This window comes from Lipotes vexillifer, unplaced genomic scaffold (genome assembly GCF_000442215.2).
Source record: "Lipotes vexillifer unplaced genomic scaffold, Lipotes_vexillifer_v1.1 scaffold93, whole genome shotgun sequence".
NCBI classification, from domain to species: Eukaryota; Metazoa; Chordata; class Mammalia; order Artiodactyla; family Lipotidae; genus Lipotes; species Lipotes vexillifer.
In genome coordinates this window covers 446,205-473,119 of record NW_006786452.1, presented here as the reverse complement: position 1 = coordinate 473,119, position 26,915 = coordinate 446,205, and the positions used below count along the sequence as shown (strand labels likewise).

General features: G+C 39.0%; 1 protein-coding gene across 1 annotated transcript; it reads right to left on the bottom strand.

Annotated features, from left to right (window-relative positions):
* Positions 1 to 7,062: 7,062 nt before the first annotated feature.
* BACH1 (BTB domain and CNC homolog 1) lies at positions 7,063 to 26,405 on the bottom strand. Its single transcript, XM_007458807.1, has 4 exons — positions 26,172 to 26,405; positions 21,511 to 22,848; positions 18,925 to 19,131; positions 7,063 to 7,518 (listed from the first exon to the last, which is right to left on the bottom strand). The coding sequence occupies exons 1-4, from the start codon at positions 26,403 to 26,405 to the stop codon at positions 7,063 to 7,065; spliced, it is 2,235 nt and encodes a 744-aa protein (XP_007458869.1).
* Between the last annotated feature and the right edge of the window lie 510 nt (positions 26,406 to 26,915).

Sequence of the window (26,915 nt, the reverse complement as noted above, 5' to 3'; positions counted from 1 at the left end):
CATTGCCTAAACTTGTGCAATTCCTTTAGTCCTTAAGTGCATACTTCATTTTTTAGCCTATTTAAAGTATGTTTGCAGCTGTTGGCTTTCCCAGACCCTAGTGAACACAAGGCCAGTCTATGAAGTGCTTGGAGTAGCCAAATTCTCTTGCTTATCTTAGCAGCTTGATCTCCTTAACTTATTTGTGCTCCACTACTCATTCTTGTAAGTTTCAAACCCCATCCTTGATTCCACATCAAGCTTCCCTCCTAGAGGCTACTCATTTATCTGGTTGGCTGAAACAGGGATGTCTGAGCAGATACCCAGATTTCTAGGAACAGTATGGAAGACTTCTTGGCCAGTTAAATTTTTCACAATTTCCCACAACAGACACCTCAAATATCAGGTGTTGAGCACAGTAGGTGAGGTCTTCTAAAAACACAGAAAAAAATCTCTGACAAGCCCAAAACATGGTGTTTAAAAAGTTATTTTTTTTAGAAAAAATTATTTTAAAGGTACTAGTAGTGGCCCTTGCTCATTTAAGGTTATCATTTAAATCAAAGCAAGCAAAACAGAGTATACTTATTTCACAGAGGAAAATTCTTTGAAATTAATAGTCCAAAGCAAAAAGACTCTAAGTTTCTGAGATGGATCAAACAGGTTATTACTTTAGGAAGATTACAGTGGATATTTCTGTATTTAATAGTGCTCTGGGTATTATTCACAGGATTTCCTTGCAAGAGATTAATACCACACCAGAAACCTGCTTAACAAGACGGTATCTAGAAAATTATTTAGGTCTAGTCCCCTGAAAGAAGGAAATTAACTGTTTACAAAACAGCTGGCTTTCTGGACAGTGAGTAAATGTAAACTAAGCGGGGAGAAGGAAAACAGTGTCTGCTGAAAAGACAGTTATTTTTAAATGAAAAAGAAATATGCGTTCATCAATTTTTTAAATGTTTGCCATTCTCTTTTCTTTTAAACTTCTAGAATTGTGCAAATAACAGAGGTGAAGGAGAGGAAAAAGAAGTGTTTGGGCTTAAGCACAAGGTAATACTTTGTTTTTAATTTTTTAACAACTTTATTGGAGTATAACTGCTTTACAATGTTGTGTTAGTTTCTGTGTAACAAAGTGAATCAGCTATACATATACATATATCCCCATATAATACTTTGTTTTTAAACCTGAACCTATGTTCCCACTAGGGGCAGAGTGCGAGGCTGGGAGGGTGAGTTCATGACCTTCATCACAGCCTGCTTCTCTTTTGGATACCTTGCTGTTTCTCTCCTTGTAAACTTTCCAAAGCCCAGACTCACTGCCTCCATGTAATTCCTCTCCACATTTTCCCCTTAACCTCCTAAGCTCTGGCTTCTGGGAGATCCTCCCTTAACCTCTTTACTCACTCTGTCCCTGGAGAGGTGGGAGCTGATTGATGAATTTGGGGAAAAAAAACTGGCTGTTCTCCACTCTGCATGGCCCTTCACCCTCTTGGGATACACCTGTAGCACCACTTGTACTCATCCCTGCCACCATGCTTATAAGAGTAGAGGCAGTATAGGTGATGTGGTGCTGCTTAGAGGAAAATCTCTCTTCACAGAAACCAGGAGTAGGGAAACGCTAATTCCCTCCAACAGGAAACAAACTGATAACATAAACATGCCTCACTCTGGAGTTCACATCAGGCTAAGCTACTCCTTCGACTACTCTTTACTGAGGTTTTATATTGGTTTTCCACCCACCATTTCTTCATTTTATTTCTCTAATTGCTCATAACCCAGGAAGGGAATATGAAATGTTCCTCTGGAAACCCAGAGGAGCAGGGCAGGGGGTTGGAGGAGGGGGGCAGTGTTTAGAGATACTGAGAAAATCAAAACCAGAAGAACAGAATTTGGTCATGAAGCACACATGTGATCTGGAACTTTGTGGCCCCATGGTACACACTGGAAGCCAGGGAATTTTAACTTTGGTGTTGCCTGGAGGCTTGGACTAGGACCAGTTGGTTTTCACAGTAGCACAGGTGGCCTAGGTGAGAGGTATTAAACCAGCCTGTGAGCCTTTTGAACCTGTAGGGTCATTGTGGCTTACGGTATTTTACTCATAAAACGTCACTTTCTGTGGGGTCCCAACTGCCCTTCTTGGGCTTTTGAAAAGGCTGAGAGGGCATCTTTAAGCCACAGGCGCTAAGGCCTCAGCAGAGGTGTGGGTTGCCCCTCACAGGGTCAACGTCATTCCTTCAGGGACTCAGAAGTAATGGCTCCATGCCAAGAGCCTAAAGTGACTCAGTTAATAAGGACACACACATTATCACAGTACTTGTGCCACCTGGTTTGAAAACAAGCCAACATCCAACCATCAGAGCAGTTATCCCAGGAAAAGTCTCATGCCCAGAACACAGAACCCAGTGTACCCAAAGGCCGTGGAAGATGCTCAGTGGCCCGCAGAGATTCCTTGCGTCAGTTTTCCCAATTCCAGTCAATGCCCACTTGCCAGAATCTCCTGCCTATGACCTTAAATTCAGTTGGCAGAAACACCCTGGCACACACACTCTGGTGGACTGCAAGAGGCCTTGGAAAATGGGCGCAATGTGGCATAAATTAACTTGCAGGCGGCAGGCCCGTGGGTTCCTCTCCAAACAGCTGCAGCACTGCAGCCTTACAAGCAAAAGCCCAGCAGCAGCCAGCCTTCAGCCCAGGCAGGTAGCCTCAAGGCACCACTGCTGAGTTTCCAGGGAAAAGGACTCCACAGCGCTGTTAGGCATAACTGGGAAGAATATGTGTTGCTTTCCTTTTTTCAAGGCATCTGGGTCCCAATGCCCTAGAGAGTACTGGTAAGGTTCTAGCTTTTAACTGGTAGTGCCAGGCCAGTGTCACCCACACTGCACTTACTGCCCCAAATTCCATTCTGCATGCGGGCCCAAGGAGGGAATGCAGAGGGACCAGCTTTGGATCCACGTGGCTTGTCTTTAGTTGCCTCTGGATTGCTTAAGTCCACGTAAAGGAAAAAATATCCCTGGGAGGCAGCTTTCTTAGGTCTAAACATTGCTTTGCAAGGGGCAGCCTACACATCACTGAGGCTCAGGCCTGAAAATGCTTGTTCACACAGGAGTACGGCCCCGGAGCCCCTAGAGGGAGCCCTCACTCAATCCGTCCTGGGTGCCAGAAATACCACTGGAAGGGGAAATGTAAATGAAGGCATCATGCAATGGTGAAGTCTCTCCCCCAGAAACGATCAATGCACAAGGCCAAAATTAAGCCTCCACACAGGATGCAATAGCACCCCCAGATGAGACTCACAATTATGGGATCAGAAGATCCTGATCTGGATGCAGATAGCTCTGGGCAGCTGCTCGAAGCTTGATTACAAGGGCCTGGATAGAACTTGAATGTAACATGGCAGAATTGACTCCACAGATAAATTTTTTAAAACTGAGAACTGAAAGAGATACTACCCCTTACAAAACCCTACAGCTCTAGCCAAAGACTAAAATTAAATCAGAAGCAAGGCTAAAATCTGTGCTTCCTTGAACACCCGACTGCTGGGAACTTTCTTTTCAGGCATGATAATCAACTAATGAAAGACTCTCTCATACAAATGCCAGAGTCATACTGTTTATTGATCAAAAGACCAAAATTAGTAAACTCATATGAGAGATGAAAAACTGGAAATGGAATGTACAACTCTAGTCAATCAGAAGCAATTTCAGAGAATTTTATTGAACTGTCATTTTATTACCAACATCTAACATTTCTAGCTTTGCTACATTTGGATAAGCACATTAGGAAGAAAATGTAAATTAAATACTATGAAAGTTCACTTTTAATGAAACATGATCTTAACAGATATGGATATATTAACTTAGTGGTTTCATTGCATTGTTAGAAAATTATATTATGAAAGATACAAAAAATCAATAGCCGTTATTATTTCTGTTTATTTTACAATCAGTATGCCATCTTTGCCATTACGACTTGAAAATTTCATTCTGCCCAACAAGTTTCAAAGAATAGTTTATTACATGCCTTAATAAAACAGTTAAAATATTTACAAATTCAAAATAGATGTTCCATAACTGAAAAAAGTTCACCTGAGAATTCATTATAACATTGCCATTTTTAAAAATTTTTTTCCAAGTTGTTAATGTGGCTGAGTGTCCACATGCAACCTGTATTGTCTACTGCACCAAATATATTTGATTCCTTAGTTTAAATTAGTTAAGCATTAAGCTATAGTAAATTATGTTATAAAATGTACAGATGGAGAACTTAGATTTATATCCATATTTGTCTTGAATATAACAATTTAACAAGATTATTTGCTATAGCTGCAGGATTCAAATAATGAAAAAAACTTTAAGGTATGTTTATTTTATCAAGTTAGACCTAACAGCTTTTTAAAAATCATCAAGCAGTGAGAAGGCTAACTCATAACATAAGGAACAATGATCATGTAAATATGCAATATACAAACTGAAAAACACTTTGCCAAAATTCTGCATGAAGGAAAAGATATACACTGTATACACATAATCCTGTCATTTGTCTTCGGCAGCCTCAAAAAAAAATGAACTAAAAACAAATTTTCTTAGAAAAAACTTCTTTAGAAGTTAATGTTAAAATAGGCATAAATGCGTAATGCTATGCAATATATAAAAACTTCCCCACTTTATGGCCAAAAGACAAAGATAAAAAATTTTTTTATCTATCTGTCCCTCTGGATTACAACTTGAAAATGATATAGGTATGAGGTAGTGTAGTTACTTGTATTACATGCTGGCTATTAAAAGTAATGCTATATTTTACAAAACATTACACTTGGCCAATAATCAGAATATCATTAAAATAAACCCTTAATGCTAAACTTTATATGTAGAGAGAAATTTAAACCAAGTGCCTTAAAGATCGTATTTAAACTCTGGAGACAACTAGGTTTATAAAATAGTAAGTAATCTTTCAAAGCGGTTATTTACAGTAGCAATTAAAGCAAAAGATTGACATTTGCACATACACAAACTGATGTGACAAACAGTTGAGTGTACACTGAGGTAGGAAATCAAGAAGTCCATTGGCTTGTATAAGATTTTGCATTTTGTAAACCAGAAAAGGTTTTATATTATTTTGTATTTTGAAGTTAAAATTTAAAATTACAAGTATCAAAGAAATAGCTACATGGGGGGTATATATATATACACACACAAACACATACACATATCATTCTTTTGTAGTACGGGATGCATTACCATTGAATTATCATTTTCCCTGACAAATTCTTGAGTGTACTTATAAAAGCCTCTAGAAAATAAACAAGCCCAACCAGTTTTCTCTTACAACAACTAAGCTGATAACAGAGATAACATACAAACCACTGAAGATACTAGCAGTATCTTCCCAAGCCACCCGCCCTCATGAAAAAGTGTAACATTTGACAAATTGCTCTGAACTATGAAGTCTGGTCCCCACATCCCCTCACAGCAGAGGCCTACTGGTTTGAGACCCATTCCTACATGGCAGATGACGGTCTCCCACATCAGCTACACAAGCCCTTCACTAGACTCAGGATGCAATCTACAAAAGTCTCCTCTCAGGTGTCTCATCTTGGTGAAATGAAGTACTTTCTAATCCAAACACTAAAAATCACTCTCTGTACCCTTTCAAACTGGATTCTGCAAATGTTTCTGTGAATGTGAATATGAAATTTTGTTTTTGTCATTGAGAGGTCCATAGCTTTCGTGTGACTCCCAACGAAGCCTATAACGACGGCAGAATGGCTAAGAACCACGGTAAAATGCTATGGGGTAGGGGCTCAGATTATCAAAACACTATTGTAAAACAGGACTGAATAAACACAAAGACTGATTTTAAAATGCCCAAGTCCAAAATGATTTGTGTGCCCTTATATACTAGATTTGGGGAAGAGAACAAGATTAAATCTGGCTTCCAAATTCAAACCCACAATGGAACAAGATCAAGTTTCATCCTATTTCACAAACCTGCATGGTTGTTGTAGATACATTTTTATCTATCATAATGCTTTTTACAAAGAAACCATAGGACTTTAAAAAATAGGATGGAAAATGAACTGCCACTCCTGATCAATGTAGGCAATCTTCTTACCCCACGATATCTGGTTTCCTTGCATTGGTGACTTACGGTGGCAAGGCCGACAGCCTTGTATCTGGGGAGCTAGCTCTCCAAGATTCTAGGGAGGCTAAGACAATGCTCCCAACACGAGCTCATGCCACTGTATCCTGAGTCTTATTTCTTCTTCCAAAGTGACAAGAATGTCAGGAAACAGAAAGATCATGATGGGCTCAGATGTGGAAGAGACTGAAAAGAGGAAAATGACACATATCTACCGCTGACGCAGCCAGAACTCCTTGAGAGCCGACACTGAGGAGGAGCAGAAGCCTCTGCCTTAGCCCACCGCTTGCCCGTTTCCTAACCATTCCCAGCGTAGCTCAGGACTCACAGTGCAGGCCAACCAATCTCCGGTTTTAACAGGAGCTGAAGAGCAAAGTGCTGGGATTCAGGCAAGAAGATTACGTCATGTTTTCACACTGCGGTTCTACACCAATATTCCCAAGGAGCTGACACCCTACTTCTCAGTAGAACTGAACCCTATCAGCGTTACTTGGGGAGAAATTTTCTTTTAAACCAGTATGTTGTAAGAAGGTCAGATTATTAAACTTTTGCAGGCTACTTCTTGATAGTAAGAACTATCTGCCGACGTTTCAAGGTGTTTAAATGTTGTCTGATACACTACAGTTTTCATTTTCTTATTTATTTTTAATACTGGGAAGAGTCATTACTAATAGTTATTATTCTTTAAAACATGTGAGTTTTTAAAGCCTTACTACATTTCCACATGTGATTTTTCGGTATCCAGGAGGCAAGTCATTTCTGCATCTCCTGTGGAAATCAAGGAAAAGTCAAGGGTTGACTTCAGAGGAATTCCCTTAACGGCAAACTACAAGGGGAGAAAAACGATATTGTTAAGAGACAGATGGCTATGGCTATGTCAGGCTTTCAAGACAATGTCAAAATTTCAGTAGAAAATGAGACGGTCTGAAGGAAATGGAAGCAAGTTTACTCATCAGTAGTACATTTGTCGGTCATCTGCTGACAGAAATCGGAGATGCCACCACTCTGGCGACACTGCTCCCCGGGCCCGGCCTGCTCCGAGGGGGCGCTGGCAGCTGCCCGGGACTCCGGGCCCCAGGCACCACCCGCCTCACCACCCTTGGCACTGGGATAGCGAGGGCTCTGCTCCCCAGCAGGCGGCCCAGCTGCAGGCCCTTCAGGCAAACTCAAAATCGACGGTAATGTGAGCTCACCATCAGGAGTACTCTTTCCTTTCTCAGAAATTAAAAAGGAAAGTGGGCAATCGGAGGCCGAGTACTTGGCGAGAATCTGTATTTGTTCTTGACTTAGAGCTGCTTCTTTACAGACTTGCTGGCAAAGTCCAGTTAGGTTCTGCTTTGTCTCGCCCAGAGTGGACAAAATATGATCCCTTTCCTTCAACAAGCTCTCCTTTTCGTTTTGCTGTGAGGGTGAGAAAGAGAATACAGTGAATTGTGTTTATGAGCTCAATCAACATTCCTAAGGTGAGCAAACATTGATATCCACAGTGTCTTCTCATTATATAAGGTCATGTGGAATTTTTCCTGTCAATTCAATTCAAAAACATATTTAATACCTCAGGTCCATAAGCCCCCATCCAAAACTCTTAGGCCTACATATATCTTGGGATTCAGAATTTTTCAGATTTTAGAAAGAAAATACAGATGCACACATAATTCCTCTAGCAGGGTCTGAGGTAGCACCCCACTATCAAACGTCTTCACATTTCTAAATAAAACACATGAAAGTATCCATGCACAAAGTAGGTTAAATAAAGACTCTACATACCCTGTCAGCTTGTGTCAGTTCTTTGGCCAAAATAGTTTGTGACAAACTTACATGATTTTCAGAGCTTTTTGGATTTGTGGATTGCAAGTAAATGAGTGTGAACTTTTTGCATGGAATGCAACCAAAAAAAGTACAAGCACAGTGATCATAACTCCTGCAAGATTCTAGTAATGACTGACATTAGTTGGGCATTTACTTTGTGCCAGATATTGTGCTGAATGTTTTGAAATACGTAACCTCAGCTACGTAATCCTCACAATGACTCTGTTGATTTCAGTAATATCAAACCCATTTTATAGATGGGATTCAGAGTTTAATATGCCCAGAGTCAGAAAGCTAATGGGTGAGTTACTAAAGTGTGAAGAAGGGAGAAGGGGAGGGGACTTGTGTTTGTTAATTATTATTACTACTGGTGCTGTTATTATTTTCATTTAAATGTTTATCCCTACAGGAAAGTCAACCATGGAATTTTGTTCAAGTTTTCCTGGTTCCGGTCTTTCTGTCTGCCATCACTCGTTGCTGCTGATGGTGTGTCTTTTTTCTATCATTGCCCCACCTCATCCTTCCTACTCTACCACTGCATTGCTCCTAATCTAGTATGAGCTAGAAAACCAAATAATCAAGCTGTTTATAAGGTAAGAGTAAATAAATATTGATAGAGAGTCAAAGATTTCTCTTGTGAAATTTATGACAACTCTCTTGGCCTTCTGCTCATTGGCAGCTTCAAGAGAGCTGAGCTGTTAAATGTTGCCAGTTAACATTTAGACAGGTTATTTCATAGTAATCATCTACAATGGTCAACATTTAAATAGATGCTTTTATGGGACAAAAATAGCTAAATGGTTAAAAAGAAATCTGCTTTGCACAAAAGTATTGTTGCGGTTTTAGGTAAAAGTTTTTCTACAAAACTGTGACTCCAACTATTGGTAGTTAGTTTTTAAATATTTCAAGGCCATCTAATATTTTAAGAAAATGTGCAATGAATACAAAACACTAAATTTTTATATTGCAAGGTATTCTCCAATTTGTTGTGGTTTGAAAAATACGCCAAGAAAAAAATATATATATATAAAAAAATTAAAGCAAGATCAATGTTCAGGAAGTACATTTTTTCTTACAGAAGGTTTGTCAGTTGTAGCCTTGTGATAAAATGAGTTTGCTGGTACCTACAGGGAGAGAACAGTGCCTACCACCTGACCAGAGAAAGAACACATTTAAAGCAATCAGTACCCACTTCTCTTTATGGCCCTTCAGAAGCCAATCCAAATGAGTATGGAAACAAAGCTTCCCGAAGAAAATGAGAAACCTTTTTCCTTAGTCATAACAATATCAGCCACTGACTCCTCTATCAAAGTTAAGATAAATCTCTGTTCTAAATAGCAGCAGACAAAATTTCAACTGTTGGCTGGTTTTTTTAATTAAATATGGTTAAGGAAAATAATGAATATTTGGCTTTCCTCCCAGAAATCAGAACTACTACGTGACCTACAGATACTATGAAGATGACAAATATTTTATAACTTCCATATCTTTTGATAAATATCAATACAACCTTAAATATTCTCACTATTACTATTACTAAATAAAGGATGACAGGACTATAAGTATGTCCCATACAAGATGGCTTGCTTCTTTACAACAATTAAAACCAATAGGTACAGCCCTGAAACTCTACCATGATTATTTCTAGAAATTAAATGTTCCCTTTCTGTTCCTCCATACTTTAAGCTAACTCCTACATGGGTAAGTTTCCAGGCAATTAGCTGATTTTTCCATTTCACTCTCATTTTAAAACACAAATTTACTTCAATAGCACTCAGTTTAACTAAAGCAATTCAACTTAAGAACTTCATGATATCATTATTAAAGATACCTCTCAAACATACTACCAGTAGCCTGCTATCTATTTCTATAATATACTTTAATTTTCTTATAATGCAACTTTATAAATCCTAAGTGTGAAGTGCTATGGCTTTAATCACAGATCTAATTTTTAAAAATGAATCCTGGTATTATTCTGCATTTTATGGGAAGAAAACGAATTTACATCCAAATCCACATTTTCAACAGCTAGTGTACAATATTCATTCAATATAAGAAGTTTAAAAAAAATCAAAATATAACTCACCCAGTAAAGATAAGGAGTGGAAGAATTTGGCACCAAAAGAGCCAGGTGACAGTGACAATTAACTTTATTTTATTTATTTATTTATTTATTTTTGTGGTACACGGGCCTCTCACTGTTGCGGCCTCTCCCGTTGCGGAGCACAGGCTCCGGATGCGCAGGCTCAGTGGCCATGGCTCATGGGCCCAGCTGCTCCACGGCATGTGGGATCTTCCCGGACCGGGTCACGAACCCGTGTCCCCTGCATCAGCAGGCGGACTCTCAACCACTGCACCACCAGGGAAGCCCGACAATTTAACTTTAGATTAAAGGGTACTCATTGCTAGAAAATGGTGACTAATAGTCCCTTATGATGCAAAACATCTGAATAGACAGTTCCTAGAAATATAAAAATGAGTCTTAGAAATATGAATACAAGTGCTCAGTTTCACTCGTAAGAGAGAGAAAAATAAAAGCTACCGTGAGATATCAATTCTCACAATTAGATTGGGAAAAAAACAAAAGCTGACAACAAACTCTACTGAGGTTGTGGGCAGACACACATATTACTGCTGGTGGGAAAGCAAAATGCCATAAACTGCTACTGAAGGGAATTCATTAATATCTAACAAAATTACATATGTATTTACTCTTGATCCAACAATCCTACTTCTAGGAATCTATCCTGAAGACACATCTTCTCAAACATTAGAGAAAACAATGTTCAAAGTTCTTAACTATGGCATCCCAAATGTCCACTAATAAGAAACTGGTTTGGATTAACTGTGTATGCTACAGACAGCCACAACTGAGTACTATGGAGCTTTAAAGCAAAATGACAACCACTGTGAACTAAGAAAAATATTTCCTGGAAATCACTTCTTGAGCAACAACAGTAGAATACAGAATGGTATATACAGAATACTGCTCTGTAGCAGAAAGGGTAATAAAAATACATACAAAACATGAACCCGTTTTTAGAAAAGAAACACAAGGGAAAAAATCTGGAGATAAATGGTAATAGTTATCTACAGGAAATAGCTATGAATGGGGTATAGGGAGAAAATGGGATCAAGACTTTGGAGTAGCTTTTTTAAAACATAGTTTTAACTTTTAAACATACAGATGTTTTTACATATTCAAAAATTAAACTTAAAAAATGTGAAGAGTAAATCCTAGAAACAGAAATAAAAACAAATTAAATTAATTGTACATCAAATTGCTAACATAAAGAACTACTCTGAATAATTTTTAAATTTTAAACTTTAGTACTATGGTATATATTTAAGGGCAAAGAAAAAGCAAAGAAATTTTAAATTTTACTCAATCTCTTTATTATTGATAGTTATATTGACATTATAATTTTATGACATATATTTTATATGTATGTATTTGTCAAATAGTAAATATAATTGGAAGCCAAGATTTTCCCTATAATGAAAAAAGATGAAATATAAATACAGGGACTGCCCTGGTGGTGCAGTGGGTAAGAAACCGCCTGCCAATGCAGGGGACACCGGGTTCGAGCCCTGGTCTGTGAGAAGCCCGCACACTGCAGCTAGAGAAAGACCGCGTGCGGCAATGAAGACCCAACACAGCCAAAAATAAATAAATAGGGCTTCCCTGGTGGCGCAGTGGTTGAGAATCTGCCTGCTAATGCAGGGGACACGGGTTCGAGCCCTGGTCTGGGAGGATCCCACATGCCACGGAGCAACTAGGCCCGTGAGCCACAACTACTGAGTTTGCGCGTCTGGAGCCTGGGCTCCACAACAAGAGAGGCCGCAATAGTGAGAGGTCCGCGCACCGCAATGAAGAGTGGCCCCCGCTTGCCACAACTAGAGAAAGCCCTCGCACAGAAACAAAGACCCAACACGGTAAAAATAAATAAATTAATTTAAAAAATAATAATAAATAAATATTTATTTTTTAAAAATATATATATAATCGAAGCAAGACAAAAGTTCTAAACTACTAAATTTTGACTAGAAATATCTGCATGAACTCATGATTTCTAACATACTTTTATTTATTGAAGGATAATATACATCCTGAATGCACTCATGATTTTACACACACACACACACACACACACACACACACACACACACACACACTTCCCAGAAGAAGCAACACTCCAGCAGCAAGCATGCTTTCTACAATCTAATACCTGCTATAAGAAACCAGGGATTTTTAGAGAAAGGGGTGATTCCCAAATCTTCGAACAAGAGAGGCACAAGGTGAGCCTATGACATGCTGTTCTAAATGGCACAGAAGCACTAATGGGGTCATGTCAAAAGCACACAGCACCTGGCAGAGGAGGCTGGCTCTCCCCAAGCAAGTCTGAAAAATGTCAACATCAAGAAGACCGATGACTACTATGGGTTCTAAGAAATTAAATTAGAAAAATATTAATCCATGAGTCTACAGTGATACTAAAGAGCTGTGGTGGGAGGGAGGGAAACAGGAGGGAAGGAAAGTTCTTTTTATAGAGGAATACCAATAAATGTAAGTGCAATGACAGAATTAGAAAAATCATGATTTTGCAACCCCCATTGTAAAGGCCATCAAAGTATGCTTAAAACCAAAGGACACAGGAGTGTTGGGGAACTGGATATTCGTAAAGTGCCTAATAAACACTCCACAGATTACTAAACAATTACAAAGGCAAAAAAAATTTTGGAAATGATCTGGCAATTCCCATGCACTCAGGTGGGACACCCTGACATTGTGCCTCCCCAACTGACGCAGAATGAAGGACACAAGGATGAACGTTTAATCTCAACCTAAGAACTCACACTTTCACAGTTTACGTGAAATACAAGGAGTGAAGGAAGGTGTTAAATAAAACCAAGGGGAAACAATCAAACACTGGCCTAGACTCTTCAAAAAGTTACTGTCATTAAAAAAATAAGGGAGGGGGGGCTTCCCTGGTGGCGCAGTGCTTGAGAGTCCGCCTGCCGATGCAGGAGACGCGGGTTCGTGCCCCGTTTCGGGAAGATCCCACATGCCGCGGAGCGGCTGGGCCCGTGAGCCATGGCCACTGAGCCTGCGCGTCCGGAGCCTGTGCTCCGCAAATGGGAGAGGCCACAACAGTGAGAGGCCCGCATAACGCAAGAAAAATAAAAAATAAAAAAAAAAATAAGGGAGGGGGCGAGAAGGAGTATTTGTTCTAGATGAAGAGACTATGAAGACAGAGCCAAACGCATCACGTGAGGATAGGATCCTAGTTTGAAAAGGAAAAAAAAGCATATAGATGAAATATGTTTTGGGAACAATTAGGGTAATCTGAATAGGAACTATATATATTGTTTAAGATTTATTAATTTTCTCAGGTGTGACAAAGATATTGGTAAATATATGTGATAAAGATATATAAGAATGTCTATTTCTAGAAGATTCATGTTTAAGCATTTACGGGTGAAATGTCATAATGTGGTAGGTTTCAAATGATTCAGAAAATAAAACTAGAGCATTAGAGACAGAAAGGCACTGAGACCAAGATCATCCAACTGCAGTTAGAGAGAGTCCAAAACTGACTAAGAGGGACAGAGAGAAAGACCCATAGACCAACCAAGCGGAGCAGGGGGACACACACCTGGCCAGAGAGACAGAGACTAAGACCCACAGAAACAATGAGACAGCAAAGGTGGCAAAATGTCAATAACTGTTGAATCTACCCAGGGAGTATACAGTTGCTTATTGTACCATTCATTTAACTTTTCTGAAAGCTTGAAATTTTTAGAATGGGGAGGAGGAAAATGAATCTCAAGAAAAAAATGAAAACACATAAACCTGGCTCCCTATGACACTACAAGCACTTTACTGACAAGGACTATGTCTCATTGATCTTTGATTTCCTGGTACCCAGTACATTTAATATGGAGTGACCAGCAGATGCTTATAGAAAACACAACTACTATTATTTCTTGAGCCCTGAACACATGCTGGGCAGTACAAAGAGCCTTCCATCCTTGAAGGTATCAGATCCTCGCACCACACCTGAGGGAGGTACTATTCTTATCTCCATGTTATCAATGAGGGAATTGGGTATTGGAGGTGAAATTATTTCTCCAGGCCGCAAAGCTACCAGTGGCCAGGCAGAGTTTCCAGCTGTTTGACTCCAAAGCCTCCAAATGACTTCTGTGTGCTAGTGCAGTAGGTTCTCAAAATTTAATGTGCATAATAAAGGTCTACCCAGGAAACTTTTATAAAATGCATGCTCCTGGGTCCCTCCCACAGGTCTGGGATGGGGCTAAGGCAGTGCATTTTGAGGGGGCACCCCCGGGTAACTGATGCCAATGGTAAACAGACCACATTTCAAGACAGGCTGCTAAAGGGCCTTACAGAGTGGCAGAGGCAGGTTCCAGAAATCCATGGGAGGGTTTGGAGACAACAGTGCACACGTGACTAGAGCAGCCAGTAAAATGTGACTAGAAAAGGTTTATTTTTAATAAAATACAATCTTCACAACAAAATTCAAAACACTAAAGACAGATGAGGTCATTTTACTCCTACACCATCATAATGGACAAGGGCAATGAAACAAAATGGTGTGTGATCACCTCAACCCTGAGTTCCAGAGCTTTGTGAATACTGTGATTTCTGATCACTCATAAGTTGATATCAATCAATATTTGATATCTTCTAAGAGAAATTACATTTTGGTAATTTAATTTTTTTTCTTTAAAAAGCAAGTTTCATTTCAAGGTTATCTTTGTTTCAGGCCAAAATGGTATCAGAGACACACATTTTCTAACTTCTGAATTAATCTTACAGAAAAGAATAAACATGGACCTTGTAAAGAATCCTACAGAGACAAGAGCCTTGTAAGTCAAACACATAACAGAAGTTGAATGATTCCTGAACTTTGTTCAAGATCTTATATTTATTGGTAAAAAGAAAAGTTATGGTTTTGGTTTATAGATTATGCATATTCAATCCTTATAGTCAAAGCAATACTGAATTAATGCCTAACCTCTAACATATTATCAAATTTCAAATAAACATTAAAAGTCAATGCCATCGGGGCTTCCCTGGTGGCGCAGTGGTTGAGAGTCCGCCTGCCGATGCAGGGGACATGGGTTCTTGCCCCGGTCTGGGAAGATCCCACATGCCGCAGAGTGGCTGGGCCCGTGAGCCATGGCCACTGAGCCTGCGCGTCCAGAGCACTGTGCTCCGCAACGGGAGAGGCCCGCGTAATGCAAAAAAAAAAAAAAAAAAAAAAAAAGTCAATGCCATCGATTTATCAACCAAATAAATACACACCTTTCCTTTTCTTCAAAGGTTTTGTTTTTGACTCTGACAGAACTTCTTGTTGAGAAATACAACTCATTAATTTATTGAATTCGAACTAACGTCTTCCTTTGGCTTTCCCAGCACACAGACTATAAAAGCACCCTTTACACATGATAACTATACTTTTTTTCATGTGCTGATCCATCCACAGTCTATTAGGCTATTACTTTTAGGACCAACTACAAAAAATTCACAGTCAATAGGCCAAAGACCAAAACTTACAAAAATAGGGGACCCTGCACCTGAATATAAATACCAAATGGACATACTGTGAATTTACTAATATTTAATTCAATCAATCATTGGCTATATTAAAATGGATGTTTCATTATGAAACATGTTATTTCCCTTAAATAGGTCTGCTAATTCCACCCACACCATAAAGACTGGGAAACACTGCTTGTCTACTGCTTCCAAAAAGTGACATCCTGATAAAAAAATTAAAAAAACCTGTCCCACTCTACCATATTGTTAACTCTCCATACTACTAAACAGGAACGTGTGATGGAAGCGTGGGGGTAACTTCTCTCTCTACAAAAGACAACAAGGTCCATAGTATCACCCAAAAACCAGGGTCTAAGTTCTATGTAAACTTCTTAATGTAATAAGTATGTTAAGCATTAAACTCTTTTACTTCTGGAAAAGGGCCAGCCAGCTTGTAATTCTAATTAGCTAATAAGTAGCATATTTTCTGCTTATTTTCATCTGAGACAAACATCTGCGGCAGGACAGAAATTTATAGCATGCCTCTTATAATTTTCAACTGGAGTTTGCCTGTATAAATCACTAGAACCGAGAGCAGTATGAAGGATGGAGCAGAATTCAAGGAAGCCGAAACACAAAGTAAATCATTCTGATTAAAAAAAAAAAAAAAAATTACCGTGTCTCCCCTGGGGATATTCTAGAAGAGGAAAGAGACCGAGTTCAGCCTGGCGCACATCTGGGTAATGAGACCCCTGTCGGGCTATCTGCTCTACCTGCCCAGATGTGAGCTCCTGGCAGCCACATTTTCTGTTTCTGCTGTTTGTCCCTGCCCTCTAGTCACAGAAGAGGACACCTGAACCCAAAATAGGCCAACAGGCTAACTCCTTGGGAATTTAGAACTAACTAGAACTGTAGTCTCTGTCTGGACTGGTCTCTGGAGGAGAGGGAAACTATTCTTGAGCTGTGCTGTGGCCACTCTTCCCACACACACTTGGTGGCACACACAGCCAGAGAGAAGGTTCTCTGGGTTCCTGGCAGTTTTCTACGTTCTTGTTCTACACTATTTACGAGGCCTGGCTCCATTCTTTGGCTTCTAATTGAGACACACGTAAATTCTTACAACAAATTCAGTAATTCATGTTTCAGATGGTTTCTGTTTCTTGCAACCAAAGAGTCCAAATTAATACAATAGGTAAATAGGGTACTGACCACTCTGGTTTCTTATTTCATAAGAACTGCAGGAAAACCAAATATTCCCTTCTCTTGGAGATTAACCAAGAGTTATTCCACTGACCATATGAAAGGAAATTTTCCATAATGAGAGAGGCAACATAAGGGTGAGGTCCAAACCCAGAATTTACAGTTTAGGCAGAGACATCAGGAAAGGAGCAATTAAGGGAGAGAAAACTGAAAATTGATAAATAACAGTATAGCAATAATAATAAGAAAAAGGTAATATTTATTGAGTGCTTACTATGTCCAGGCACTCTTCCAAGTGCTTAGATGTATTAACTCAATTTAATCTTCAAAAATGAATACCCACTCTATAAAGCAAGAATTAGTATTATCCCGTCGTAAAGAGGAGAAACCTGAGGAACAGAGAAATTGAACAGCCTGCCCGGAGTTACAAAGTGCCACAGACAGGCACAGAATCCCACACTTTTAACCACTGTATCTCCCACTGCTCTCTGTTGAAGCAAAGGCAGAGGGAGCAGAAAGTCCAAAGAAAGTCGCAAGACCTCTTCATCCTAGATACCTGAAATTCAGTAAAAACATCAACTGTCTAGCAATCCAACATTTGACTGCAATCAAAAAATATAAATAAGACCTATGAGTCATGAAATAGACTAGTTCTAAAGAGTAATAGTTACTCTCCAACATATTTGCATAGTACATGTCTAAAATAAAGTTATTGATGAAACAAACTCAATCGATACAAAGGGGTTTTTTGTTTTGTTTTCATTTTTGTTTGCTTTTAGGAGGAAGAAAACCATATAAATTCTACTGGCAGCTAAAAATCATCACTAGCTGAGGGGGAAGACAAAACTAAAAGAAGCAGGTATAGTAGTACTCCAGTAGTGCAAGTTTATTCAATGTTGATTTCAAATAGCACTATACAACCCAACAGTCTAGAAAGCATCTCTGTATTACAGTACAGAATAAAAACTAAAGCTAAAATGCTGTACTCTGTATGAAGGCAGGTAAGTGTTTAATCCAAAGTTGGATAATAAGAAAGGACACTAGTGCTTATAGGTATGGACGGATACACACCCTAAGAGTACTGGGTAAATGTTACTGAATTTGTCACTTTTCTTCTCTGTTCTTAATCATTCAGCAATATCATATAGGTTTTTTAATATCTCTCACGCCTCTATGTGTAAAACATATGGTTTCTTTTTCATCTCCTTATACAGTTTGCTTCATCTTTTTATATAGTTAAACATCTTCATCTTTTTGCCTAAAGTATATCACAATACTATATAAATAACAAATTTTTATTTTTCCACTTTTCTGAAGGCATATAAAGGCAGTGTCTTTTTTTCTAAATTGTTGCTGTTTACTTACTATTCATAGCTAGGAACATTCATGTTTAAAGATTTGCTACAGTCGCAATTTTAAACTTTTACCAATAATTAACAAAGACCCAAAACCGAACATTCAACGAATGTTTTTACTACTTCTAGGCACTTTTTCCCTGATGTCTCTAAACTTATTTTTAGCTTTAGCTGGCCTGCACTATCAGTTATCTTTTTTCATACAATGTTTCCTTCTATCAACCACTAGGGTGCAGAAAAACATGGGTGGAAATTAATCTACTTTTGGGGTTAATTTGTGTTTTGATGCCGGAATAGAAGATTCAATAAAATAAGCATTCTTCTCACTCAGGATCTCATTAGATCTTAAAATTTTCAATTTATACCAGCACGTGAATTCTTTCCCTTAGATGAAAGATCCAAGTTGGCTGGTTTGTTTTGGTATCAACCAAAACAAGTTACTAGTTATTAAAACTAACAACTGGAACATCAGCTTTTATAGACACCAAACACAGCACAAAGAGATTAAAGTGCTTTATTAATATCTTTAACCCTTACTCGACCACCAAGAATTAGGTAGATGGTAAAATTATCCTTAATCTATAAATCATTTTTTTAAAAGCACACAGAAATAGTCCTCAACTTATATATGGTTGTATATCATGCTAAATATGTAGAACACTTACTCAAGTAAAATAGTCTATGAAAACCCTCATTGTTTTTTATTTCCTAAGCTTTCTGAAAATGTCATATAATTTTCTTAAAATGATAATTGGTAAATTTAAAAATTAATGTATAATTGAGCATTATATCTGACTTAGGAATTGAAATAGCTATTTCCTGTCTGAAAAAAAAAAAGAATGAATTGTTGGAATTAGAATAAGAAGAAACTTGCTTACTTACCAGCTTCTCAATTTCTGACTCAAGATTCTGTATACAATCAAGTTTTCTCTTGCGACAGCGCTGTGCAGCAATTCTGTTTTTACTTCTTCTCCGAATATCATGGATACAATCCAGTTGTTCTGGAGTCAACTTGTGCATTTTCAACAAGGATTGAAAATCATTTCGAGAGAGCGAAATTATTCGTTGTGCATTAAATGGTAGTTTTACCTAGAAGGTGAAATAAACGTTAGTAGTTGCTGTATTTTGTAGTTCCTACTTAAATCTAGGAAGAGAAAGATATGCACCTATGTTTTCCAAGGAACTTCATTTAGACGTTAAAAAGAAAAAAGATCCCTATTTCCAATTTCCATAACAATCCTTTATAAAAAGACATAATTTAATTGATATTCCGATTCTATTTTAGAGAGGGTTCAGAACACAAATTGAGAAGATTTTTTTCAGCAAATCAAACATTATCAACACAAATATTAATGTATTTAAGATGAAAAAACAGAATTTAAATTATTTTACTAGGGCATGTTAATAACCCATAGATATCTTTAAGGCTCTTTCTAAAGTATTTTTAATGTATTTTTACCCAAACCAAAAAAAGAAATCTATTTTATTCTTTGATTTATATTACTGTGTAGCACTGATTTAATACTGGTATATTAACACTAGTAATTTCTAAAGCATTTCAGAAAATTTATTTTTCTGTCAGGAAAATGGTAGTTTCACATAACTCATTTCACTTGCCAATGTAGAAACGGTTAGAAAAACATTATGAATATATATATATATATTTTTTTTTTTTTGCGTTACGTGGGCCTCTCACTGTTGCGGCCTCTCCCGTTGCGGAGCACAGGCTCCGGATGCGCAGGCTCAGCGGCCATGGCTCACAGGCCCAGCCGCTCCGCGGCATGTGGGATCTTCCCGGACCGGGACACGAACCCGTGTCGCCTGCATCGGCAGGCGGACTCTCAACCACTGCGCCACCAGGGAAGCTCAAACCTTATGAATATTTTAAAGTCATTTTCAACATACTTAAATTTGAAAAAAATAAGAAGATAATTTAAAAACATAACAAAACTGTGGGACAGTTTAACTGTATTAATTATCAAAAACACAAATGAAACACTGGTTAGCTTCTGTGGTAACTTAGTTTTTCAAGCTAAGAGAAATTAGTTACACAAAACACTCTAAAATTTCTTAAATGTTTTATTTTTAACATTCTTTTCACAGTTCCAAACACTGGATTTATAAATATCATAAAAAAATCTACAGATGTAACTTATGCATACATATTACTTCTTAAATTAAACCACCAATCACCTCCTTCCACAGCCAAGGGTAAAAAAACCCTCTTTGTTTCAAACTATGTCATCCAACAGCTATCAAACCAAAGAACATGATAAAGAATTAACATGCCCTTATTATTACTGGAACTATAGTAATGTTTTACAAAAAAGCATCTATCAAATACAAACATTTGTACACGAAGTACACAGATCAAGCTTAGTGTGAGTAATACCATACCATCTACATGTAATTCATGTTAAATTATTAAGACATTCTTTTAAATTAATAGATGAAATAACTAAGGGACAATAAGAAAAAAATTCATAGCTCTGAGAAAACAGTGTAAAGAAAACTCTGTGGGGAGAGGGATAAATTGGAAGACTGGGATTGACATATACATACTACTATATAAAAAAATAGATAACTAATAAGAACCTATTGTATAGCACAGGGAACTCTACTCAATACTCTGTAATGACCTATATGGGAAAAGAATATAAAAAAGAGTGGATAGGGCTTCCCTGGTTGAGAGTCCGCCTGCCGATGAGGGGGACACAGGTGCGTGCCCCGGTCCGGGAAGATCCCACATGCCGCGGAGCAGCTGGGCCCGTGAGCCATGGCCGCTGAACCTGCACGTCCGGAGCCTGTGCTCCGCAACGGGAGAGGCCGCAACAGTGAGAGGCCCGCGTACCGCCAAAAAAAAAAAAAGAGTGGATATATGTATACGTATAACTGATTCACTTTGCTGTACAGAAACTAAGACATCATTGTAAATCAACTATACTACAATAAAAATTAATTTAAAAATTGTTAACTAGTTCTGTACTCAAATAAAAAAGAGGGGCGATAAAAAAAAAAAAGAAAGAAAACTCTGGATCAGAAGCCACATTCTTACAACCAGCCATTGCCAAGTGACTAGTCCCACGTCTAGACATCCATGTGGCAGTGAATAAGACTGAATATATGCTGTATTTAACCAGAAGTTATCACATAATGTTACAGAATCATTTTTCTTTTTCCTCTCAGGACCTGGCATTTGATTTAAACAGTTAAACAGCCAACGTGTGAATCCATAACCTGGTTAACAAAATAAATACACCTACTTGAAATAAATGAACACAGAAGTCCTTCAAACTTCATCACGCACTCCTGGTATTTATCACATGGTTGTATAATTAACTGTGTATGGGCTTCCTCCTCCCTCTCTGAGCCAGCTCACATCCCCAGTGATGCAACAGGAGCTGACACATTAATCCCAATTAACGGTGGTAAAACAATGACTTAACAACACACTCATTTCCCGCTCACCTCACATTCTTGTTCTCTGGCTGAACAGGGTTCACTGTCTCCTTCGGTATCCGTCTCAGAGTCGTCTCCCAAGCTAATCACGCAAGCGTAGGGACAAGGTTCCTGTTGGGGCTCTGAAACATAGTCATCGTTTCCAATTTCCAAATTGCTAGAACAGCCTTCGGTACTCAGAGTACTTATGAAAGGGCAATTGACAGAACTCAACGTTGTGAAAGTCCTCTGACCCGGTTCTGGGCTCTCACTAATCCTGATACCTAACCAGGGACACTCAGACCGTTTCTGGGAGCAGATCTGTTCTGAGCCATCTTTGGCCACGGCAGGTGATAACTGCATTTGGCAAGGAGAGTCCGTGCTGCAAATGTCACTCCAGAAGCCTTTCGCTAGGTGTTCGGCCACTTCTCGTTCCACGCTGCTCAGATCACTCGAGGCGAGGCTACTATCTTCCCTGGGGCCAGAGTCAGATTTCAAATCTTGACTCTCACCGAAAGTTTTCTCTTCTCGAACATCTGAACCTGACAAAGGCTTTTCTGTTAACACTGTCGTGTTCTGCATACCAGCAAAATTCAAGTCACCATACTGGTCATACGTGTGTAAAAGAGACAGAGAATAGAGCCCATGGGGATCTGTAGAAGTGAGGGGAAAAGGAGTCGCTTCTGTTTTTCCTGATGGGCACTGAGAAGCAGGATCTTTCTTCTTGGCTTCTTCATGTTCCATTGCTAACTTTCCTTCTTCACATTTTAAAATCACCTGCAAATCTGCACAGTCCTGGATTCCTCCTAGACACTCATTTTCAGACGTCTCATTTGGCTGAGCAGAAGAACTGTGAATGTCTTTGACACTGGATTCCACGGTACGGACTCTGTCAGTTCCAAACGCTTTTTGGAATTTTCGGTATTTGGGACATAAAGATGGCAGAGCCAGAGCGGCATCCTTTGCTAAGCACATGGATTCACATGTTTGACTGGCACTGTCTTGTAGAGGAGGAGATACTTTTGCACTGCCTTGATACCTACGGAGTTTACAGTGAGGAGTCTGAACATTTTTATTTTCCAAAAATTCCTCTACCTCATCAATTTCTAAATCCCTCTGGTCCAAAAGTGAAAATCTAAAATCTGGTTTCTGACAGGGTGATGAGAAGCATTTTTTTCTTGGGCATTCTTGCTGGTCTGCAGTGGAGTCCAAAAACTTGTATTTGAGAAACTGAAAGCAGGATTCCTCAATATCAGGTACACCTAAAAATTCCACACACTTGTACACTTCATCCACATTGTCCTTACTTAGTATCAGTTTAGCAGTGTAGGCAAACTGAATTAAAGGTTCAAATCCTTTAACTGTCACCTGTTAATATACAAAAGAAAAACAAATGCATCACATGAAAGCCATCTAGTAGATAAGTACAAGAGAAGTAGGAGGGTGGCAAGATGAGTAACCTCTTTACGATATTTACAAAACAGGTATTTTAATTTGGTAAGAAAAAATATTCTTCTAGGAAATGTAAAGCTAAGGGTAGATCTAGAAAAGCATGCTTCTCACATCTTGTTCATTGGGACCACACCCTTCACTTTATAGACTCCACTCTTAATGACCCATGGAGCATGATTTACTCATATGAGGTAAAGATATAAACATTACCACAATTTTCCACATTAGCTGAAAGAAATCATCTATGGAATAAAGCAACATGGATACAATCTGCAACACACAGTCAAGTGCCAGGTGTCTGTTGCCATCCCAGCCCCATGTGGTCACTATATTCCAAACAACTATAAACTACAACTGCTATAAACTACAAAAGTGAAACTTTTAAGGATGGAAAACAATATATCCAAGGCACTTAATGTAGTCCTGGTCCATGGTGAATGCATAGTAAATGGTAATTATTATCTTTATTTCATGCCAAAAATTTCTAATAAAACTTTTAAAGATTCAGATTTAAAAAATGATCTAAGTGAAGGTCTAAAACTCATGCCCAGTACTGTTTTAGCAAAGATCCATGGACTCTAGGTAATAAAACTTTTCAGCAGAAACTTGCACATTTACACTGAACCTGCCTCTGCAAAGTGAGGGGCAAATGAAACCTACTGTAGTACAGGGAAAGCCTCATTCTGGGCTCAAAATACAAAATTAATATTAAAACACTGAATTCCCATAAGAGTGATCAATATATAATTTTTTGTGATCTTAAAATACTGCTAAACTGGGAGTACTTAATTAGCTTTTACATAGCTAAAATAAAAAATAGCAACACCAAATACTGATGAAGATGTGTAGAAATTGGATCACTCATATATTGCTGGTGGGAATGTAAAATGGTGTAGCCACTTTGAAAACCAGTTTGGTAGTTTCTTTTAAAACTAAACATGCAACCACCCTATGTCCCAGCAACTGCACTCCTGTTCTTTTATGCCAGAAAAATGAAAACTCATGTTTGTACAAGTGCTCACAGCAACTTTATTTGTAACAGCCAAAAACTGGAATCAGCCTGATTTCCTTCAATAGGTGTATAGCTAAATAAAAACTGGTACACCCACCCTAGGGAATACAATAAAAAGGAACACACTACTGATGCATACAACTTTGATAAGTCTCAAAGGAATTATGCTAAGCAGAAAAAGGCCAATCCCAAAAGGTCACATACTATTATGATTCCATTTATATAACATTTTTGAAATGACAACACTTTAGAAAAGGACAGATTAGTGGTTGCCAGGGATTAGGAGTGGAGCAAGGGGGTAAGGGAGAGCAGACAGAGGGCAGGAAGGAAGTGGGTGTGATTATAAGAGGGCAACACAAGGGATCCTTGGGTGGGTGCTGAAACTGTTCAGACTGTGGTGGTGGATACATGGACCCACCCAGAAAATGAAACTGTATAGAACTTCATACACACACACAATTTAGTACAAGTAAAACCAGGGAAGTCTGAATAAGATGGGTGAACTGTATTACTGCCAGAATCCTGACAGTTATGATATTGTACTATAATGTTGCAAAATGTTACTATTAGAAGAAACTGGACAAAGTGCAACAAGGGATCTCTCTGCATTATGTCTTACAGCTACATGTGAATTTATAATTATCTCAATAAATATTTCAATTAAAAAGTTTTTAAATAAGTTAAAATAATCAAGAGGCTTTTAAGACAGTGAGTTACACAATGATCTTTTCAATCTGTCACTATGATGAAACACTTCAAATATCTGAAAATTTGATTTACATTCAAATTAGAATGAATGAATGCATATACATATACATGCATGCATATATATACCTTTCCTTCCATGCACATGAATCACATTTTTCTCTACTTGGAAAGTCATATTAAGTAATTTGAAACTACAGACCATAATAAGGATATCTCCATTATGATACGTGTTGCTACTTTTTAAAAAACAATGGCTAACCTATAGTTGGCCCTTCCTGTCGTTGTCTTGGTTATCATATTATTTGCTCTGACCTCTGCCACAGAACTGACAACCTTTTGCTTCCCCAAACTGTAGCTACAATTTCATGTATGTACACACAGCCAGCGATAAGGTAAATTGTAGACTTAGTGTCATCACAGAGCAGCCCCCACACACCTGTCGTACACACAGAAGTTCTACATACTTTGTCCAAATTCCTTTTAACAACTTCTAATGTGTGTCCCAATGCCACAAGGCTCAGCATTCTTCTAGATGTAGTTACTAATGAAATCAAGCAAGCTGTTATAAGAGTCAGTGTATACCCAGCACTCCTGCCCAGAGAGGTCTCTTGCAGGCAGGATGGTAACAAGGACTTAAATATCTAGGTGCGTGAGCTCCACAACAGGCTGGTGGGCGAAAGGTGTGTAAGGGCAAGGCTCTATAAGTATGACACAAAATCACCTTTCTTCTACCAACGCATAGCCACAATCTCAAGAAGAAAGGGAGAGAAAGAACACTTCTGGGGTACCTAACAGCCACATGTAGACAAAATGAGGAGGCTGGAATACATAATCTTTTAGGTTTCCTCCAAATTCTAAAATCCTTATCTAACAGCTGCTTGAAAAACTAATAGATCTGACAGCTCTGACTCATAGTGAAAACAATAAAACTAAGCATCACAGGGAGGCTGTCACCTGCAACTCACTCCCAACCCATATCCATGAGGGCGGGTCCTAGAGAAATGGATGTTTTAGAGAACCCTAATCCCTGTCAGTTTCCCATCACAGAAAAAGGTCCAAAGGGAGAGAAGAGCACACGGTATGGCCTCTCCCAGCATGGCCTCTCTGAATGTCTATAATCCACTGGCTGGGTCGTTTCATTAAAAATAACAATGGGGTGGGAATTCCCTGGCAGTCCAGTGGTTAGGGCTCTGTGCTCTGCCGAGGGCCTGGGTTCTTTCCCTGGTATAGGAACTAACATCCCACAAGCAGCACAGCACAGCCAAACAAACAAACAAATAAATAAAATTACAGGGGGTCAAGTTATTCAACTGCTCAACAAATATTCATACACATCCAAAGTTAATCATTTTACGTGTAAAACGTCATCATTTCTAAGAAGAAAGTTAAAGCGATGTGCTGTTGCACAAGCCGGGAACTGCTCCTCGGCCTGAGGACGGGGAGACTGGGTCTTCTTTTAACTTTATAAACCAGGAGAGATTTAATTAAGTTAAATTGAAATCAGGACGACTTCTCCTACCTCTTCCGGCAGAGTGATGCGCAGCTCGGCGTCGGCCTGGCCCGCGAGCCTGGAGTGGAAGTAGGCGCTGCACGCAGCCAGCACGGCGCGGTGGGCGCGGAAGGGCTGGCCCTCCACCAGCACCGTGACGTCACACAGCACGTCCTTCCGGCGCTGCTCGTCCAGGCTGTGCAGCACGTGGCCGCTGTGCACTGACGACTCGTAGGCGAACACCGCGTTCTCACCCAGCGACATTCTGCGTCACAGGTGGCGTCGGGAGGGTCCGAGAGAGCATGCTTCTGACGGTCATTAATCCTGCCAAGACACAGGCCAGGTGTCACTCGCAGAAAACCCTGGTAAAGAGGTTTGTTAAAGTGACACTAGCAAATAACGATTAAAATACTCATCACTAAAACCCAACTGAAAACAACAGCCTCTCGAGAGCCTGGAAGCATTTATTCACTTTACCTCATTTAAAATTGGTTCTTGATAAGGAGTTTTTCTAACTAATTTTAGGAAAAATGTTCTTAGGGTGAGGGAGGGAAGACCTTTCTGAAGCAAGGATTTCAGGGCTCTCTGAAAATGAGACATTTTGTACGGAGAAAATAGCTCCAAAGAGCAAACAGGGCAGCCGAGAAATTTCTGGGTGGCATCCCAATCCTGTTGCTTTAAGACATTAATGGGCGTGTGTACCGATCACCAGAGGTCATACTTTGGGCTTCAGAACAAGGGACACGTAATACAAAAGGTAAAGTCCCTCCAACA